Below are 19,161 nucleotides of genomic sequence, written 5' to 3' on the forward strand. Positions count from 1 at the left end.
GTCTCATTTTACCCTCGTAGTGACGTGGTTGCTTACCCTGGTCTTCAGATAAATTTGTCATTGTATTATGTTTGTGAGGATAAAGGAGTCGGTTGTAATGATTTTATTATCTTCTAGGAGCTATACTAGATACACATGCAATTTGGATATCTATATCATTCTGAGATGGAAAATATTTGCCAGCAAAAGGACAAAATGACTACCAAACATTTTACTTAGCAAATGGTGCTTATATTTTGTTTGTAAATGAAATAGATGTTTTGAATGGGGGCATGTGACAAATTTGAATATTTAAACCACATGGCATGAGAGAGAGCGACATAATCTGTTGGCTTCATGGATAAAACGTAATGTCTCAAATTCTTAAATTAAAAATTTCCTACAGAATTACTGTTTGTAGAGAAGCATGCAGTCATATACTGTGAAATTAATTACCCATTCCGAAAAAAAAAAAAAAAAACCTTCACAAGATTACAAAACCAAACCCCAAAACACAGGTTTGAGCTCTTTTAATTCAAAAATCTTTCCTTTTTACAACTGAAAAAAATAAAGAAATAAAAACAAACAAATTCTGGACGTGCAAGTGTTCAATAAAACAAATGTAAAAAAAAGTCTGTATTTTAACAACAGTCCTGTGTTTATGTGAATGATTGCCGTTTTTGAGATCTGAAATAAAGACACTGTGTCTCTTCGATGATGAAACTACGATGTGCCGCTTTTTGACATGCGTTAGTTACTGATAATATTTTACTTTGGTTGCTCAGATTAGGCCTCTAAACATGGAGAGGCTAAAGCAAACCTAAAAAAAAATCCAGAGAAGGTAGTTCATGTGGATTTTTGTAAAAATACCAAATAAATGCAGGAATAATATAAGGAAGAAAATGGACAAAAAGAAGAACATAAAGAAATTCTCCACGCAATCAAGATCAAAACAACACAATGCAATTTGAAAAAAAACAAAACAACAACAGAAAGACATACAGATATAAAACACGGATGTCTCATTAAAGAGGAGGACAAATAGACGCATTAAAGATGAAGTTCTGCATGACACCAGGCTCCAGAGCCGGCGCTTTTACATCTGATTGGACAGGATAGACCTGCAGCCCGACCAATCAGACAACAGATACAACTCTGAGGTAGATCAAAGGCCAAGCTGACCTGGACATCTAAATTCACAATCACACACAGACACACAGAAATCTGCTTAACTAACTGTATGACAGACCGATGAAAGGCTTGTTTACAACCGTGATCAATTCTTCCTTTCGTCCAACTGCTTAGAGATGTTCATGTGTCCACACTAACGAAAAACTAGATTAAAGCTGAGAGCCAAGATTGATGAAAAAAAAGAAACAAACTACCACTCAGTTTGATCAAAACCCATTGCAGTAGTCCATACTATTGTGTTCAACAGTAGGCAGTAAAGGTCTTTGGTGGAAAGGGTCATAGTTGCCTTGAAGTTGCATGTTTGTTTATTTATTAAAATTGTAAGGACGATTATTTTAATTACAATACTTAATCAGAAACGTTGTGGTGTTTCTCTTCTGGAACGTATTTTTGCAAAACTGTGCCATCATATATCAGGCCTCAAATGTAGGTTTAATTTACAAAATTAATGCCATTCCCAATTATTTCAGTTCAGTTAAATTTGTAGATTTCTTGCTTTCTACTTAAAGAAGCATTTCACTTCTGCCTTTTTTCTGAGCGTCAAACAAAATCCTGATGTATTGTGTAAAAAAAAAAGAGAAAACAAAGATACAATAAATATAAATGGCACTGAAAATAAAATTGCAATAATCCTGTGAAAAGAAGGAACAATGTCAGCTTTCCCAAATATCCACAATATCCCTTCTATTAGCCCCACCCACATACCTAATCTAGCTTGGCCCCGCCCACTCATGCCCCACCTCCCACTAAACTCCGCCCACCCACATCTCAACATCCACTTCTACATCTACTGAAAGACTTTACGCATGTATTTGATGGAAAGTATCAAACATGTTTGATTCAGAGCAACATTAAAAAAGAAAACAGGAAAGCCTTTGCTTTGAAATACAGGAGCAAGGACCAATAGCCAGCAAGCATTGCATCAGTCATTCTAAACCCCACCCACCTTATTTAAAAGGTACATTTCTTAACTACTAAAAAGGCAAAGAGTGGAAGACCAAAAAAGCAAACAGAAACTGCAACCGCAAAAAAATTGTTTCTTTTGTCTGTTCGAGAAACAGTCAATAAAAACATACTTAAAAAAACGTCATGCATCGAAAGGCGTCATCACCATCATCACCACTCAATGTTACTCACAGACATGGTCTGTGTTAATAGTTCTAGGTAAAAAATAAGCATTTGTCATCCTCTCCTTTCTTTTTCTAGCAAAATAAAACTCTGCTCCCATTCCGTTGTCCACAGTTGGTGTAATATTGCCTTGTCTTGGTTTGTTGGAGAAAATGTCTGTTTTCTGAGGTTTCTTGTTGATTTCTTCTAAGCAGATGATTAGATCATGGACAATTTTTCTGCAACCCGTGCATGAGCGTTATTTCCTCTTTGATGTCACTTCCTCTAATAGAAAGTAAATGTCAACAGACTGTGTCTGGTTCTGACGTCAGACGGTAAACCTGTAATAAAAACAGCACTAGTCAAACACTGCAAGTGGTGTCCTGGCATATTAATGGGGATTCACATTTTTCCTATTTTATGGACAACATAAAATATACTGAAAAGAGCACCGTCAACATTCTTCAACTACTCCTTTTGTATTCAAATAAGAAAGGAAGTCGTATGGATTTTGCAAAACATGAGGGCGAACACTTAAACAGAACACTGACCCCCACAAGAATACAAATATGATCATTAAATACCGTTTTATTGCTTGTTGGGTTGGAAAGGGTACGAAGAAGGATCCGAAGAGGACACATCTTGTGGCTGTACACCGCTTTCCTGCTGAAAAGACCACAGACAGAAATGAAATCTGAGTTTCATTGACCAAACATACACAGATATTTTGTGCGGTTTTCATTTAAATATATCTAAATATACTCAAATCAAGATCAATCTGCTAGAGGCAAAACTGTGTGTGATATTAAGAATTTTTTTGCTAAACAAAGCCTTAGTAATCTGTCTTAATATTTATCTTTTTCAATATAATATAATATAATATAATATAATATAATATAATATAATATAATATAATATAATATAATATAATATAATATAATATAATATAATATAATATAATATAATATAATATAATATAATATTTCCAGTATATATTACCATTTACAAGTTTGGGGTCAGTAAATATTTTTTTTAAGAAATGATAACTTTTATTCAGTGAGAATGCATTAAATTGATCAAAAGAGACAGTTAAGGCAATGTTTCATCAAAATTATATTTTAAATAAATGCTGTTCTTTCTGTTCATCAACGAATCCTGAAAAACAATGATAAGAATTTTTTCTTTAACACCAATTAGAATGATCACCGAAGGATCATGTGACACTGAAGACTAAAAATTCAGCTTTGTTATCCAAGGAATACAATTTGAAATTATATTGACAATATTACTTTTTTTTTTGGTCTACTTTTGAATTTATAATAAATGTTGCCTCGGGGAGCTGAAAAATATATAAAAGATAGTTCAGTAATATAAATACACTTGACTTCAGATAAATTCTCTGAAAACCAGAAAAGCTATTTAAAGCAAGAACTGTATCAACATCTAGACAATTCAGAAGACTATAGCAGCCTTTGGTATAGATGTCACTGACAGCCTAGGTGTGGGACTGACCTCAGGAGGGATGGCAGCGGGCTGAATGTGGGCATATTGAGGGATGTAGGCTCCTGGCATCGCTGTGTTGGCAGGAATAAACTGCAGCAAAGCAGAATGATGTAAGTTTATTAAAAACACAGGTGTTAATATTACTCATTAATTAGCATATACGCTTGTGCCATATATTAGTGCAATCTGTGTGAGAGAATCATACGGTTGCAGTGCCGCCCAGAGAGAGATGGCCCATCTGCTGGGCGAGGGGAGCCAACATAGTGGACGGCTGCAGTGACATGGGATGCTCCATAGACGGCGACAGAACGGCTCCCTGAGTCAAAAAAATCAAGATTTCAACAATCTTATTTGACAATTGCAGAGAAAGAGTGAGTAATTAAATATACATCTTCACTAAATAACAGAAATTCTGCCCACAATAGGGCAAAATCAAGAAATACTGTGTGTGAACACACACACACAAGCGGCATTATTTGTGAGTCATCTCCTGTTTGGAAGGAGTTGTGAATAAAAGGAGGGATACAGAGAAGAGAGAAAAGAACAGAAAAGAAAAGAAAAGAAAACAATTTTGGCCTTACTGGGTGTTGCATGATGTAAGACTGATGTGGCATCCATGAAGGATTCTGTACCTGGAGACACAGACACAGATGTTAGCAAAGGAAGCAGGTGCTGGTCAGAAACACTCACATCAACACATCGAGACTGTGAAGATGGAGCAGATGATGAAGAGCACTACCTGGTATGTAGAGATGTATGGTGACACTCCTGGCTGAGTCATTAACCGGTTCCCCATGGCATAAGGAGCAGGGTAGTACCTGTAGCATCAGGACAGAGGGTTTTAAAGGGTTAGTTCACCCAAAAATGAAAATTATGTCATTAAACCTGTAAGACCTCCATTTATCTTCGGGGGAAACAGTTTAAGATATTTTAGATTTAGTCAGAGAGCTCTCAGTCCCTCCATTGAAACTGTGTGTACGGTATACTGTTCATGTCCAGAAAGGTAAGAAAAACATCATCAAAGTAGTCCATGTGACATCAGAGGGTCAGTTAGAATTTGTTGAAGCATCGAAAATACATTTTGGTCCATGTTGTCTTCTCTTAGGGGTCTGTTGTGAGTGCGTTAACAAGACTGCAGTGACGCTGCTGACGTACGACACTGCTGACGTGTTATCTTTGTTATTGGGCGCGCCAGAAAACCTGTCAACACCGTCGTGAACGCACTCACAACAGACCTGGAAGTGATTTTCATGCGCATCTCGTCAGTAAAAACGCTCCTGTGATTAGAAGTACATCTCCAGCACGTGTCAAAGCTTCAAAAACACAATCAAAGCTTCAAAAAAGCACGAAAAATGGGACCTTTAAAATAGTTCTGTACAATTTACAATGAACCATATTACCCAATATTATTGTGTTTTATGTATATTAGAGAAAAACTCCATTAGCTTAGCTACATGCTAAGGTCAATTAGTAGGCAGCATATTTTCCTTCAGAATGAAGTATGTTCTCAAAACGTTGTCTTTATTTCAGAGCATTAGATTTTAGTTTCAGTTCTTGGTTTGGTTTTAATTAAAGGCCAGGATTTAACTAAAATAAGGGAATGGATTAGTATGACATGGCCACTAGTTAACTACAAACTAATGACAGAATTAATGAGTAATGGGAACACAATTTTTAATTGTGGCCCTGATAATTTTTTCGGCATTTCACATGCAGCACTACATAGAATATGTTAAACAATATATTAGTGTTAATTTTGTCAGCCATTTTTCACTTTAGTCCTAGTCTTTTAAATGAGTCTTAGTCTTAGTCCTGGGTCAAATGTGATTTTTAGTTATTATCTTCTGCAATGAAAACCGCCCGGATGCACATGGTTGCCAGATTGCAAAAAAAAGCAGGCAGAAAATGTCTCCTTTTAACAGAGAAGCTCTGATTTGCGGATTTGAACCCTAGGTATCTGGCAACCGCACACATGAACGCTCAAGTAGTAGAGGCATGTACAGCAGCCCGCAATAATATTGTGTCTCTTTTTTTGCTGGAAATTAAAATAAATTTTGGTATAGTTTTTCTTTTTTTAAGTACATTTAAGTCTCGTCTTTTATCATTAATGATATTGCATGTTGATATAGTCACAGTTATCGTTGTTTGACCTTATTGTGGTCTCATCATCATCTCGTCTTAGTCATGGGGCTAACAAACATTTTTCTTCATACTTTTCGTTAACTAAATAAACACTACAATATATGTTATGAAAATAAATTATACATTTAAGACACGTTCAAACTGTTCTTACCCATTCTGAAGCGCGGTACTGGGGTCATAGGTCAACGTCATTCCGCTCTAAAGAAAGTAAAAGAAACGTGGAGCATTTCTGGTTTCATATACATCATAAAGGCAGTTTAACTTTACAATTTACAGTTAAAATATATTCATAGTTAGATTTAATTATAGAACAATGGTTGGAAACCAAACAAAGTGTTACATATGATGTCATGTAGGAATGTCTCATTACACCTCGAGCTGCAAATACACACCCATTCACCTGCCGTCAGCACCCACACACACACACACACACACACACACACACACACACTCAATTATAAACAGGACTTACTAGTCTCACCTCGGCGTCTCGAGTCCAGGTTCGTCCGTTGGGGAAGTATTTAGCCTGACTCTGTCTCTTTTTCTGCCCACCGTCAGCAAACTTACACAGCAAAGGCTCTGATGCACCTGTAACACACACACACACACACACACACAAATTCCATTCATTCTACAGCACCGACTACAGTCTCTAGCCTACATATAGACTGCATTGTAGAGAATACCACAAGAATATTGTGCTGAACACTTACCCAGCATCCCAGAGGAGGACTTAATGAACTTCCCATTGAAGTGAGAGATCACGGCATCGCACTTTTCTGTAGATTCCATCCTTAAAATAGAGCGAGAGAAAGAGAGAGAGCATTTCTCAACACATCCACACACACAAAAAAGTGTATATCTAACTCTATTTCACATGGGAACATAGCCGCACACACAAAATGACTACACAAATCTCACTGACCTGGCAAAGCCCACTCCCCGACTGACTCCGTTAGTGTCGCGGAGGATTCGGGTGGAGACCACCTGTCCAAAAGGTTTGAGGAGGTTCTCCAGCTCCTGCTCATCCATGGACACGGGCAGGTTGGACAGGTACAAGTTAGTCGGGTCCTGCTCCTGTTGCTGTATTCAGAAAAGTTGAAAACATAAAACACATGGCACAGTATTTCAGGTATTATAAGCACTCTTCATGTGTCTATTCAGCTGATAAAAGTCACTGTGAGGTCTAACTGAGTCCAGTGACATAGCTCGTAAGCTAACATACCGTTTATGTAGCATACTGCAAACCGATTAGCCTGCTAGCTTAGCATACTGCTGTTCCTGACTTCACTGACTTTATACATCACATAAAAAAACCTAAAAATCATTTTCATATGTTTTTTCAGTTAGCTTATAAACGAACATTTGCATACAGCTAGGCAATTAGCCTGCCTGCTTAACATACTGTTGATATGTAATAAATTTACTTCATATCACATTATATTAAATAAAGTAGAAATAGTCCAATTAAACATTTGCCATATTATCTTTTTTCCCCAGTTAGCTTAAAAGCTAACATTTGCCTGATTAGCTTGCTAGCTTAGGTTAAATGGCAGACCTGCAAACTTATCATAGCTATCCATGGCTGATTGGTTCCTTAAAAATAAAAAAAGATATAAAACCACTTTGTGATGTATATATTCCTAGCCATAATTTATTTAAATTACATCATGTATCAAATTGCATTAAAGAAACTGTAAATAGTCTTTTTTTAATTGTATTTAATTTAATTGTATTTAAATGATGTCAAATATCACAGCATATTAGTATAACTATAAATGGTCAAATTAAGACTTTTTCATTGTTTTTATTCCCTATTAAGTTTCAAGCTATTACAGGGCTAGGTGAGCAGATATCACATCCCTCAAAGGGGAGACTTTCAGGTGGTTTATACTCTCTGTCTGTGCTGTAATTTGGTGCTTGAGTACTCTGTGAAGCCACAATATAATTGTACTCGTCTCTCAGCTAACAAGGATATACAACATCTGACGTTTGATTGGCTGAAGGCAGAATCTCAGCTCGATATTCTAGATGCCTCAGCAGAAATGAGGACGGGCCAAGATAAGACGTCAACATTCCTCAACATGTATACGTCAAACATGTTTGCACAGTACACACACACACACACACACACACACACACACACTAGTAATGGGGAAGTGGAAGAGTAAAATGCTGACAGTAGGGGGGAAGAGGAAAAAGAGGGCAGATAAAAAATTTAAGATGCAGGCACAAAAGCCCAGCAGAACCTACTGTAGGAGAAGGTCACTTCAGGATTGTTACACACTTTTCTGAGACACAAAGATACACAGGAAACATGTGTGTGTTTGCTCTTGTTTTTGTGACATATCAGGACACAACTCTGTATAATGACATGGGTATGACGCAGGTATTACAAGGAGAGGGTGACTTATGAGGACATAAACCATGTCCCCATTTTTCAAAACGCTTATAAATCATACAGTATGAGTTTTTTTTGAGAAAGTAAAAATGCACAAAGTTTCCTGTGAGGGTTAGGGTTAGGTTAAGGGGTAGGGTTGGTTAAGGGTGATACAATATACAGTTTGTACAGTATAAAAATTACGCCTATGGGATGTCCCCACTTTTCACAAAAACAAACGTGTGTGTGTGTGTGGCAAGACGAGGGAGAAATGCACATAAAAAGACACCAGAGGCTAACATTTAATAGATCAAAATTCCTGAATCGTCCTAACAGACAGGTCATGAACCAGCTACTTGGGTAAAGGAAGTGATGTCATCAGTGGATGACTCACCTTGGCCATTTGAGCCTGAACTCCATTGGTCTTTAGTGCTGCGACGGCTTTTTGCGCTGACACGGGACTGTCAAAATCCACAAAACCATATCCTATGAAGAAAACACAATGCATTACCATACACACACATGATCTAATCTTCAACTAACCACTAGACATAACACTCATCTTTAAATAACAACCCTCACGTCACACCATCACGTTACCAGGGTCACAATGTGTAGCAACGTGATTAGTGATGGTATCGTGATAAAACGATAGTACTTAGACATATACAATACTATTAAATTATTATCATATTCATGTACCTTGGTATTTACACTACTGATTAAAAGTTAGGATAAGATTTAATATTTTTGTTGTTGTTTTTTGCTTTTGTATTTTTTTTTAAGAATTGCATTTTTTATGATTCATACTTTTATGTTCTTCAAGGTGTAAACAATATATTCCTTTCACAGATAAGAATTGAATACGTTTTATTTAGCAAAGACACATTAAAAATGATCAAAAGTGTCATAAAAAAAAAGTTATATTTCAAATAAATGTTGTTCCTTTTAATTTTCTATTCAGCAAATAATCCTAATAATCAAAAATGTTAAATATTAAGCAGAACGGTTTTCAACATATTAGAAAGATTTCTGCAAGATCATATGACACTGAAGACTACTGTATTGGCTGTTCAGAGAATTTAATTACATTTTAAAATATATTAAATATTTAGTATTTATTTGATCAATAAACAGTGAAAAAAGTTAGATTGTGAAATACTATTACAATTTAAAATTAATAATAAATAAAATGTTTTTGAAAATTCTTTCAAAAACATTAAAAAAATATATATCTTTGCAAAATATATATAATTTGGTTTTGATAATGTATTTTGGATTATTGCATTTTTGTATATATATATATATATATATATATATATATATATATATATATATATATATACATATAACAGTATAAATGAGAGTTTTAATTATAGGAATGGAAAGTGTAAGAATAAAATAACATGACAAACCTTTGCATTTGCTTGTAGTCTTGTCAAGAATGGCTTTGGTGGACACGATTTTACCATATCTGCTTCCAGAGAAAAAGAGAGAAGTTAGCACGGGCTCAGCTCACGAGTCAGATGTCAAATGACACAACAGCACAGGAATTCATGAACGGCAGGACATGAAACACAAGATCTAGCATAATCCATGTGCTGAGAAAAAAATAACACCACCTAAAAGAACTCTCAAGGTCTGTTTGAGGTGCATTTAATTCAGAAACAAAGAGTCACTTGTGACATAATCACAAACATACACTTTATGCTGACAGCCCAGGTGCTTTATAGGGTCACAGTGTGACAGACGAGGATTGAGCTGCTTTAATGGAGTGTCCATGAGAAACCTGTTATTATTACAGCACACAAATCAGCACAGTTCAAAGGAAACGCTTGTCTAGCGTGCACATGTGTGTGTGTTAGAAAAGTAACTCATCATTAATAGTGTAGTGAACAAGGTATAAACACTGGTGAATGATTATCTCTGCATTTTTTTACACACTTTCATACATTTTTATAAACCATTTCAATAATAGTATATATAGACTGTATAAATTAAGCTATTAACATTTCAAACAGTGTACTATGCTACATTGTTGCGCATATGACATCAGTAATAAAGTGAAATATACTTACAATGTAAAATAGCTATTTGGTATTTCAATATATTTTAAAATGTAGTTTATTTTCAGTATCTTCAGTGTCACATGATCCTTCGGAAATCATAAAGGCTGATTTGCTGCTCAAGAAACATTGTTTATTAATATTACCAATGTTGAAAACAGTTGTGCTGCTTAGTATCTTTTTGTGGAAACCATGAACCGTTTTTTTTTTTCAGAATTACTTGATGAAAGGAATGTTTAATAGAACAGCATTTACTTTTGTAAAATTATAATTGCCTTTCCTGTCACAGATCTTACTGACCCCAAACCTTTGATCTGCTACACCACAATGACTGCGTTTCAAGTGCATGTAGACTAAAAAAATAAATGTATTCACATGCCGGCTTAGATTTATAGTCGTCTCTCTCAGGAAGGTTGTGCAGGAAAGAGCCGTGACAGTAGTGCTGACTGGGAAAGGGCTGTTTTTCGTTCACCTTCACTGAGGGCTCCTTTTCCAAAGCTGAAATTTTCAATACGCTTATATATTTTAATCCTTTCTTGTGCCATTAATACTTTAAAATCTCTGGCTTGAAAATGAATCAATATTTATTCAGTGTGACGTTTAGCAGAGCTGCACAAGCCCACACTAAACAACATTTTGGGGCATGTCCAGGGCCGTGTCGCAACTCGCAAGGGAGGGAAAAGCAGAGCCAATCCCATTTCACACATAGATCACAAGACTCCACTCGCCAGAGGGCTGCGTGACCTTGGCCTTGACCCATGGGCTCCAGCGGGGAGGCCCATTTCCTGCCCCCCCCGACAGCACCTCCCAGAGCCACGCTGTTTTCAGCCTGATGCGGATCAAGGCACATCAATCCGCGGCTCAGCCCTGAACGGTCACTCTCTGTGATTAAAACGGCTCTGGAAAGCGAGGTTACGATGTCACCACTGCAATACCTCAAAGCTGAACTGACACATTCCTCATGGTTTCGACCAAAATGCACGGTTGTGATCCTTAGAGTGGAGTCTGTAGTACTGCATCTAGTTATAATGTACATATGACCTCAGCTTCACTTTTAAATCAGGATACAAGCCCCGCCCCCCCATCTGACTATTTACAATCAATTTGAAGGATTACCATGACGATGACTGGTCTCCCGGGGGCAGCTAGGGGTAAATGAACCCACAGTGGGAATGTTTGAAAGGAATACACACGGGATCAGGACATCTTTGCACAAACAAGCACTCTCACGTGGATATAAACACACACACATGCATATATGTTTATACCAGAGTCTACATGACAACTCATACGGAGGTCTGTAATAGCATTACCAAATATTCCATTGTGTTCAGCAGGATGAAGTTAGTAATGCAGTGTTTTAGGGAACTAAGTGACGCACGAATGTTTGGAAATGTAAACCCTGACAACATCTGCAGATCCGATTGACTTTTCCTGCTCCAGTAACTGCTGAATCATAGCTGCTGGCCTACTACTACAGGCCGTATGTGTGTGTGTGTGTGTGTGTGTGTGTGTGTGTGTTATGAGCTCTAGAGAGTGAGAGGGAAAACTTATGTAGAACAAGCTGAAGAGAAAGCCTTGATATGAAGACCCGAGAACTGATGTTAAAAATATTACTCACTCACTCATAGAAGTGTCTAGTTTATAAAGAGAAAATTAACATATACAATCTAATTATTTTAAAACTGCAATGCTGAATTAAATAAATACAAAATAAAGTCAACATGAAATTTCCGAAAGTAAAAATCCTACTAATTTTCTCCTAAGGGGAACTGTTTTTTAATAATAACTTTGTTAGAAAAAAAAATGGTTAAACTTGTATAGAGTCCAATTCTCACTATTAAGTAGTCCCTTATTAGTATACATATTACTAGCATAATGGCTGTTTATTAGCACTTACAAAAGCACATATTCTGCATAACCATATTCTACATCCTTAATCCAACCCCATACCTAAACATAACTACCTCATTAACTATTAATAAGCAAATTAGGAGTTTATTGCGGTCATAGTTAATAGTTAGTTAAAGTGACAGTTAATAGTGAGAACTGGACCTTAAAATAAAGTGTGAAGAAAAAAAATTGTTAAATACAGACCTACTGTGAGTTTCAAGGTTGTTAATCGATGGTATATGCTTTTTTTATGACACGATTTTAACTTATTTTTTAAACAATCGTGTTCGACAGGAGACTTCCTGGTGGAAAAGTACATCACTCATTATTATGCAAATAAATATCGTACAATCAGAGAGCCGATCATGACGTAATCGAGTCAGTCTCCCTATACTCTCAAACAACTTATATTTGTATACATGTGCATATTGTGAAATATACATAAAATATATTCTTTTTTCTTTATACATAACATCTTTAAAGCTAATTTTTTATATTTCTCCTTGTAAATCAAAGTTTCGAATCAAAGATTGTAATGTTGTAATTCAAGTCGTAGCTGGTTGGTTTGGTTCATGGCACACAACTTTTAAATGATTCATGTGATTCCAAACAAAAATATGTTTGTCTTTGTATTCCTTACTTGATCCGCCTCTGAAATCCGCCTCCTTTTTCAGCGGATGTCACCAATCCCTCTTATTTTTACCCACCAATATTCTCTATTCGAGTAAGCAGTGCCCACTTCTCAGAATCAATCAACTCACAATGGATGCTTTTTTTTTTTTTTTTTGGCTGAACATCCCGTTTAAGATTGTAGAAGTAAAATAAGTTGTATGCAGACTTAAAAAAAAAGTTAAATCAAATTTTCTATGAAATTTCCATAGGAAGTCTGTTGAGCTAATGAGTATAGAAAGACATCACTTATTTGGGAAATTCACCAGAAAGGAAATTCAGGCACTGCATTGTGGGATACCATGTCCAGCGTTGGGTAAATTTGATCAAATAAAAGTTCTGTGCTACATTTGTCAATTGAATATCCTATATATATATCAAAATTAAGAGCCTGAATGTACTGTAAGTCGCTTTGGATAAAAGCGTCTGCTAAATGCATAAATTTAATTTTTTAATTTATTAAATTTCGTTAATGTATTAGTAATATCGGTTGTGAACACCATTTCATGTTCCCTTCAACCATAAAATTAGATCATGTGACAGGTTGTGGGGAAGTCGTGGCCTAATGGTTAGAGACTTTGACTCCTAACCCTAAGGTTGTGGGTTCGAGTCTCGGGCCACACCAATACCACGACTGAGGTGCCCTTGAGCAAGGCACTGAACCCCCAACTGGTCCCCGGGCGCCAAAGCATAAATGGCTGCCCACTGCTCCGGTCTGTGTTCATGGTGTGTGTGTGTTCACTGCTGTGTGTGTGCACTTTGGATGGGTTAAATGCAGAGCATGAATTCTGAATATGGGTCATTATACTTGCCTGTATGTCATGTCACTTCCCTTCACTTCAGGTTATGATATCACTGATAGGAGTCAGGTGGTTTAAACTGGTTATTAGTGGTAAAATAATAGTGGATGTTTATGGGGTAAACGGGCTCAAGAGGATTTATCCCAGAACTTGACCTAATTCTGACAATCACATTCAAGCTGTTAACAGACACCAGCCCAGCTGAGCTGCAGAATCTCACACCAGAACAGAAACTGTGTTTATTTGGTTGACTGTATATCCAAGACTCTAACTGACATCACTGGTGAATCTGTCAATGACACAAGAGCAAATACTCACGGCTGGCAGAGTTTGACCAGGTCGTGATCGGTGGTCCCTGGTGGTAAGCCGCGGATGTAGAGGTTTGTTTTACTGAGCTGCTCCCAGCCGGTTGTGCTGCTGCTGCTGCTGCTGTTGTTGGTGCTCGGGCTGGGCGGGGCCATAGGGAGAGTGGGCGGGACAACAGGAGGCTGTCATGGGAGTGGAACAAAGATTTCATTGATCTGACAAATGGAAATGCGTAGAAGATGACATCACATAATGGCTGCACTTAAACCCTTAGGGTAGAAACAAAAATAGCGACTTCCAAAACAAATCACTGACAAACTTCTCTTTCTTCTACAGCACCAAACACTATGAGTTTCTTAAAAAGAAATAGCATTAAATAACATCAATCTTGCCTCAAACACACTGTGGCAGGGTGACTCCATTCGTCATGATGATATCTTTAACTCTATCTGTAGTAAACTGGTGTTATTATTACACAGTCAGCCATCGCCAGTGAGTCTGCCCACATCCACAGCTCCCTACAGTCTAATTCCCATTAAAGCAAAGCACAAACATGTCTACAGGCACAGTCGGCCCTTCAACTCTCATATCAGTCCAATCTACGCATTCTTCCAGAGCTGAATGTGTTAGGATTATTTCACTGGATGAAAGCCCATAAAACTCTAGAGAAATTCCTAATGCGGCATCAGTTCCTTTCAAAGCTTGCCACATGGCTGTGTGATGATTAAAGGGATACTTCACACACAAATGAATATCATGGCATCAGTACAAACCCTTATGTGGTTCCAAACCCATATGGCTTTCTTTTTCTGTATTGGATCACAAAAAGAGATGTTTTGAAGAATGTGCTGGCTGCTCTGAAGAATGGGGTCGGAAGATTTCAAGCTTCAAACAACATGGTAAAGTGAGATAAAAAGTCCGATTGACTGGTGCTTTGTTTTTAGAGTTCAAACGAGAGCTCTATTTCAGAAACATACTAAAATTTTAAATGTAAATCTTAGACAAAACTTTACTTGTGAATGAATTGTTTGACAAGATCGGGTCCATCTGTGATATTTCTGAACTGAATCCATTAATTCTAAAGCTTTTCTGACAGGTATCTAAGAGATTGAGTTGACCAATGAAATCGGCTGTAAGGAAAGGATTGCACTTGGGGGGGGGCGGAATATGTGAATCATTCAGGTGAGTTTTGTATGATTCGTAATGATTTTTGGGCAAACTATTTTTTTTAAAACGTGAATGCATCCTAAAAAACTAAAATGTTAGAGAGAATTTAGAATTTAAAAAGAATTTAGTGAGATAGGCAAAGTGAATATGTTGTTTTTTCTGCCTTTGGTGCTCGTTGTGTATTGGTCTGGGGTTTGAACTTGACTCAAGAGTCTCATTACCAAACTCTACACAGAGGCATGTTCATTTAAATTGCGAGTAGCATTTTTATCCATAAATCTGCTTTAGCAGAGAGGAAGGAATGTTTTCCAGAGAAAGATCACATGATGTAGGAGCGCTTTGGGATACAGGATGTGTGGGCCTCTCGCCCACCCCGAGCAGCGGCCACCACAGCCCACATCACTGACTCACTTCCTGTTTCTTAGTCATTCATTAAAACGACTCCATTTCTCCCAGCTGTCACAAAATGGCTGCCTGTTAAACATCAGCGGGTGATTTTTCACAGAACCCAATCACCACAAAAGTGACGTCAAAACCTCAAAACAACAGATGTGGTTCGATAAGACAACGGCTCAAAATAAAACTATCGTTTACATGTAGAAATGGGCATGTGAATGTGTGTATGTGTACACCTGACTGTAACTCTGTTGGGTTAATGGGAGTTCTCCGTTTTTGACACACTGACCCATTTCTCACATGAGCGACTCGCACACTTGTGAGCTGAGGTGAAACTGGACGTGGCCCCATAAGCTTGTTAGCGCCTGTTAATTACTGAGGCAAGAGATCGAGCCACTCTTCCTTCCACAACAGCGTGAAGATCACATGCTGAGGCAGATGGATGATTTAGATGTATGTGAAGCAGAAACTAAGAATTTATTCGAAAACAGCTGAGGAACTCAAGGAGCAAATGACTGAAGGAACTGATCACTTTCACACATTTTCTTCCATCTTTTCAATTTCATGACTAAAATAGAAAGCTCCTGTATGAAAAGTACTCACAGACTCGGGAACATGTCCAGTTTTATCAATTCGGAAAATAACAAAGTCATGGGAAGGGTAACTAAGACATCGAAAAAGCAATGGGAGAGGGAGAGAGGAGGGGGTCACATTCAATATCCAAGCCATCTCTCATACGTCGGCGTGTCCCTTGGGTCCTGAGCTATGCGCTGTAGTCATCCTAGACCATATGGTTCCTATAAACTGTGAAATCCTGAAGCCCATTAACTTCTGCCGCCTCTATCGCAGCCATCTCTCTGAGCTCCACCACAAGAGCACCAATGCAAATGACTTTGTAAATGTGTGATTTCACACAGAGAGTGTGTGTGCGTGTGTGGGTGGGTGTGTGACATCCATAAAGTCTCACATTTACAGATTTGGAATGCATAAACAAGCAATGTTTAAATGGAGTTCTGCAGGCCACACCCTCTGTTGGCCCATCACTTGCTGGAAACCATTGTATTAACTCATGAACATTAATAAGGCAGAGATTTTTCAGAACACACCCAAGAATCTTCTGACACAAGTTGCCATGGGAGACTTTCACCACATGCTTCTCTCATCCTCATCTCATTGAGACGGAGTATGCTAATATTCCTCTTTTTAAAAAGGCAGTAACATTAATGAGGTGTTCCAAGATATCATTAAACAAGTGCAATATGACATGAGGAATTCACTGAAGAACATATCTCATGCATATAAGTAATGAGTGTTAGCGAAATGAAATGACACTTCATTAGTCTCATTTCTATTTCGGGGCTCACTTTGTGGCATCCCATAGCAGGAAAAAAGACACTTCCAGTTCCGTCAACAGAATTTATAAATATTACATTGTGCAAGCGCAGATAAAGTGGTGCTGTGTAATACATAAAATTAACATAAATGTATAAGATTAACATCCAAAAATGCCTGATTACTAAAGAACTCGCACAAAATCGAAAACAGTTGCTTTAAAGGCAACGCTCGCGTTTTAAAACACAACGAGCTGCCTACCTAGACGGCGTTTTTTTTGCATCATAGATGCAAGCATAATTTTTGCCCATCATAATCCCGTTCCGAGTAAGCAAAGTTTAAAAACGCCGAACGCACCCTAAAATGCTGTCTAGATAGGCAGCTCCCTAGATGTTGAGACACCGCCGCTGTACGTGTGCGCGCGCGCACGAGCACGAGGATACATTCTGTCCCAGGTAAAGGATCTACTGTGAGTCCATCCCGTAGTCTTGATCATCATTACCAGTGCAGTTCCTCACTTTACCTACCTGCTTTCGATATGACGGAGTTCGCAGTGGGTTGGCCGTATTTGCGAAGATCATCCTGTATTCCCCGGTAATGTGACCCAACGATGAATAAAAAAAAAAAAAATCTACTCTGAAACCAGCTGATATTAGGTTAGAGAGCTGTAAATTTTCCACATCGCACACTTCAGTGTTGTCTTCGGAGTGAAGTGATAATCCGAGTTAGAGCAGATTTCTGCAGAATAAAAACCTCGCTCTTGAACGATGGTTTATTCCCACCTTGGCTCGTCCGACCAGTTTCGGTAAATCGCCTGGTTCATTGATCTCGGTTCTGTTGCCCGCAGCGAAGACCCACCTACTGAGGAGCGATCCATTCAGCAGTCGAGCGGCAGGGGGATAGCGTATCTAATTAATCACAGCTGACTAGTATTTTCGAAAAATACAACTCAGTTATGCGCTTACAGAAAATAGCTACAGCGAGAAACAAACATTATTAAAGCATTGACAGAAAATCAGGCAGAACCCGAGTAATATTTCTGTTAGATTCAAACGTTTCCCCCTACATGAGGTTTGGTTCAATCCCGCACGCATGCCTTGCCATCAGATCCCATTTACAATACACACTGCAGACTGTCCCACTATGGCCTGGGTGGAGGTCCATGCATACAGATACACCCTAATTAACACTTTTATTTATATTTGAATAATTGAATGGTTCATTAATAATTTTTGTGCTTATTTAAAAAAAAATTACACATAAAGAAATGAATAGCACTTCAAGCACTTACGGGTTCTGCCGTTTTGATATTAAGCAATAAAATTGTATGCATCCAGGCAGGTGTTCAAAAATAAACCAAAACCAGTTGTTCTACTAGTGTTGATAAATCAACCCCAACCCCCGCATCCCCCCCCCCCCCCCAAATTTTATAAAAAAATTAAAATAGAAAAGAGGTGGTATTGACTGCACAAACTAACTTTCTAACTTTGTGTAATTGATAGAAACAGACAAATGTCCTGTGTGGCATTTAACGGCAGGGATGTGTGAACTTGTTCCCTCTAGCAATAATAATAAGGCTGAAATGAAATGACACCTCCTAGAGGGTTGCCCAGGGCATGTCTTATCTACTTTTTGTCATGGTAATGTTCCTCTGTAATCACATTTCACAGCTTATGTACTGATTCAAGGAACACCTAATGTTATTCAATGACAGTTTGCAATTTGGTGCAGGACAGATATTAAATTAAATTAAATGCCACACAGGTGATTGAAAGGGAATGAGAACGTGTTTAAACCTTACTCGACAAGTAATATGGCTTGCTAAGTTAGTGACTAAGTTGTAATAGCATATATAACTGAGCATCTTTCTCATGCTGCTGTTATTGGAAACAAGCATGCTTTTCCCTCATTGGTGTCATATAACAGTTTGCATGTAATAAAAGCTGTTACAGTGATATTACTAATTATTGGTGCACACACTGCTGTGGACTGAGAAAGTGACGTGACATACAGCCAAGTATGGTGACCCATACTCAGAATCCAAAGTGCACACATTGTGAACACACACACGGAGCAGTGGGCAGCCATTTATGCTGTGGCACCCGGGGGGCAGTTGGGGGTTCGGTGCCTTGCTCAAGGACATCTCAGTTGTGTTATTGCCGGCCCAAGACTCAACCCTACAACCTTAGGGTGAGGAGTCAAACTCTCTAACCATTAGGCTACAACTTCC

The 19,161-nt window shown here is 37.9% G+C and overlaps 1 protein-coding gene across 5 annotated transcripts; it reads right to left on the minus strand.

Annotated features, from left to right (window-relative positions):
- Positions 1-494: 494 nt before the first annotated feature.
- On the minus strand, positions 495-17,773 carry LOC132119381 (RNA-binding motif, single-stranded-interacting protein 1-like). 5 transcript variants are annotated; one of them, XM_059529263.1, is made up of 14 exons: positions 17,459-17,773; positions 14,049-14,218; positions 9,718-9,776; positions 8,697-8,788; positions 6,848-7,005; positions 6,636-6,715; positions 6,395-6,510; positions 6,074-6,120; positions 4,520-4,598; positions 4,362-4,412; positions 3,986-4,102; positions 3,790-3,870; positions 2,862-2,940; positions 495-2,618 (listed from the first exon to the last, which is right to left on the minus strand). In XM_059529263.1, the coding sequence occupies exons 1-13, from the start codon at positions 17,510-17,512 to the stop codon at positions 2,866-2,868; spliced, it is 1,179 nt and encodes a 392-aa protein (XP_059385246.1). In that variant the 5' UTR covers positions 17,513-17,773; the 3' UTR covers positions 495-2,618; positions 2,862-2,865. The 5 variants fall into 5 exon arrangements, with proteins under 5 accessions (XP_059385246.1, XP_059385248.1, XP_059385245.1 ...); XM_059529265.1 differs by having other exon boundaries at positions 2,862-2,943; positions 6,404-6,510; positions 17,459-17,772; XM_059529262.1 differs by having other exon boundaries at positions 2,862-2,943; positions 17,459-17,772.
- Positions 17,774-19,161: the final 1,388 nt, after the last annotated feature.

The sequence above is a fragment of the Carassius carassius genome, chromosome 38, assembly GCF_963082965.1.
Source record: "Carassius carassius chromosome 38, fCarCar2.1, whole genome shotgun sequence".
In the NCBI taxonomy this organism is placed as follows: Eukaryota; Metazoa; Chordata; class Actinopteri; order Cypriniformes; family Cyprinidae; genus Carassius; species Carassius carassius.

Coding starts and splice junctions, on each gene's coding strand:
- LOC132119381 (XM_059529262.1), bottom strand. CDS start 17,512: ATGATCTTCGCAAATACGGCCAACCCACTGCGAACTCCGTCATATCGA. Junction 14,219..17,458: donor CTCCGTCATATCGAAAGCAG/GTAGGTAAAGTG, acceptor CTCCCATGACAG/CCTCCTGTTGTCCCGCCCAC. Junction 3,871..3,985: donor CTCTGGGCGGCACTGCAACC/GTATGATTCTCT, acceptor GCTTTGCTGCAG/TTTATTCCTGCCAACACAGC.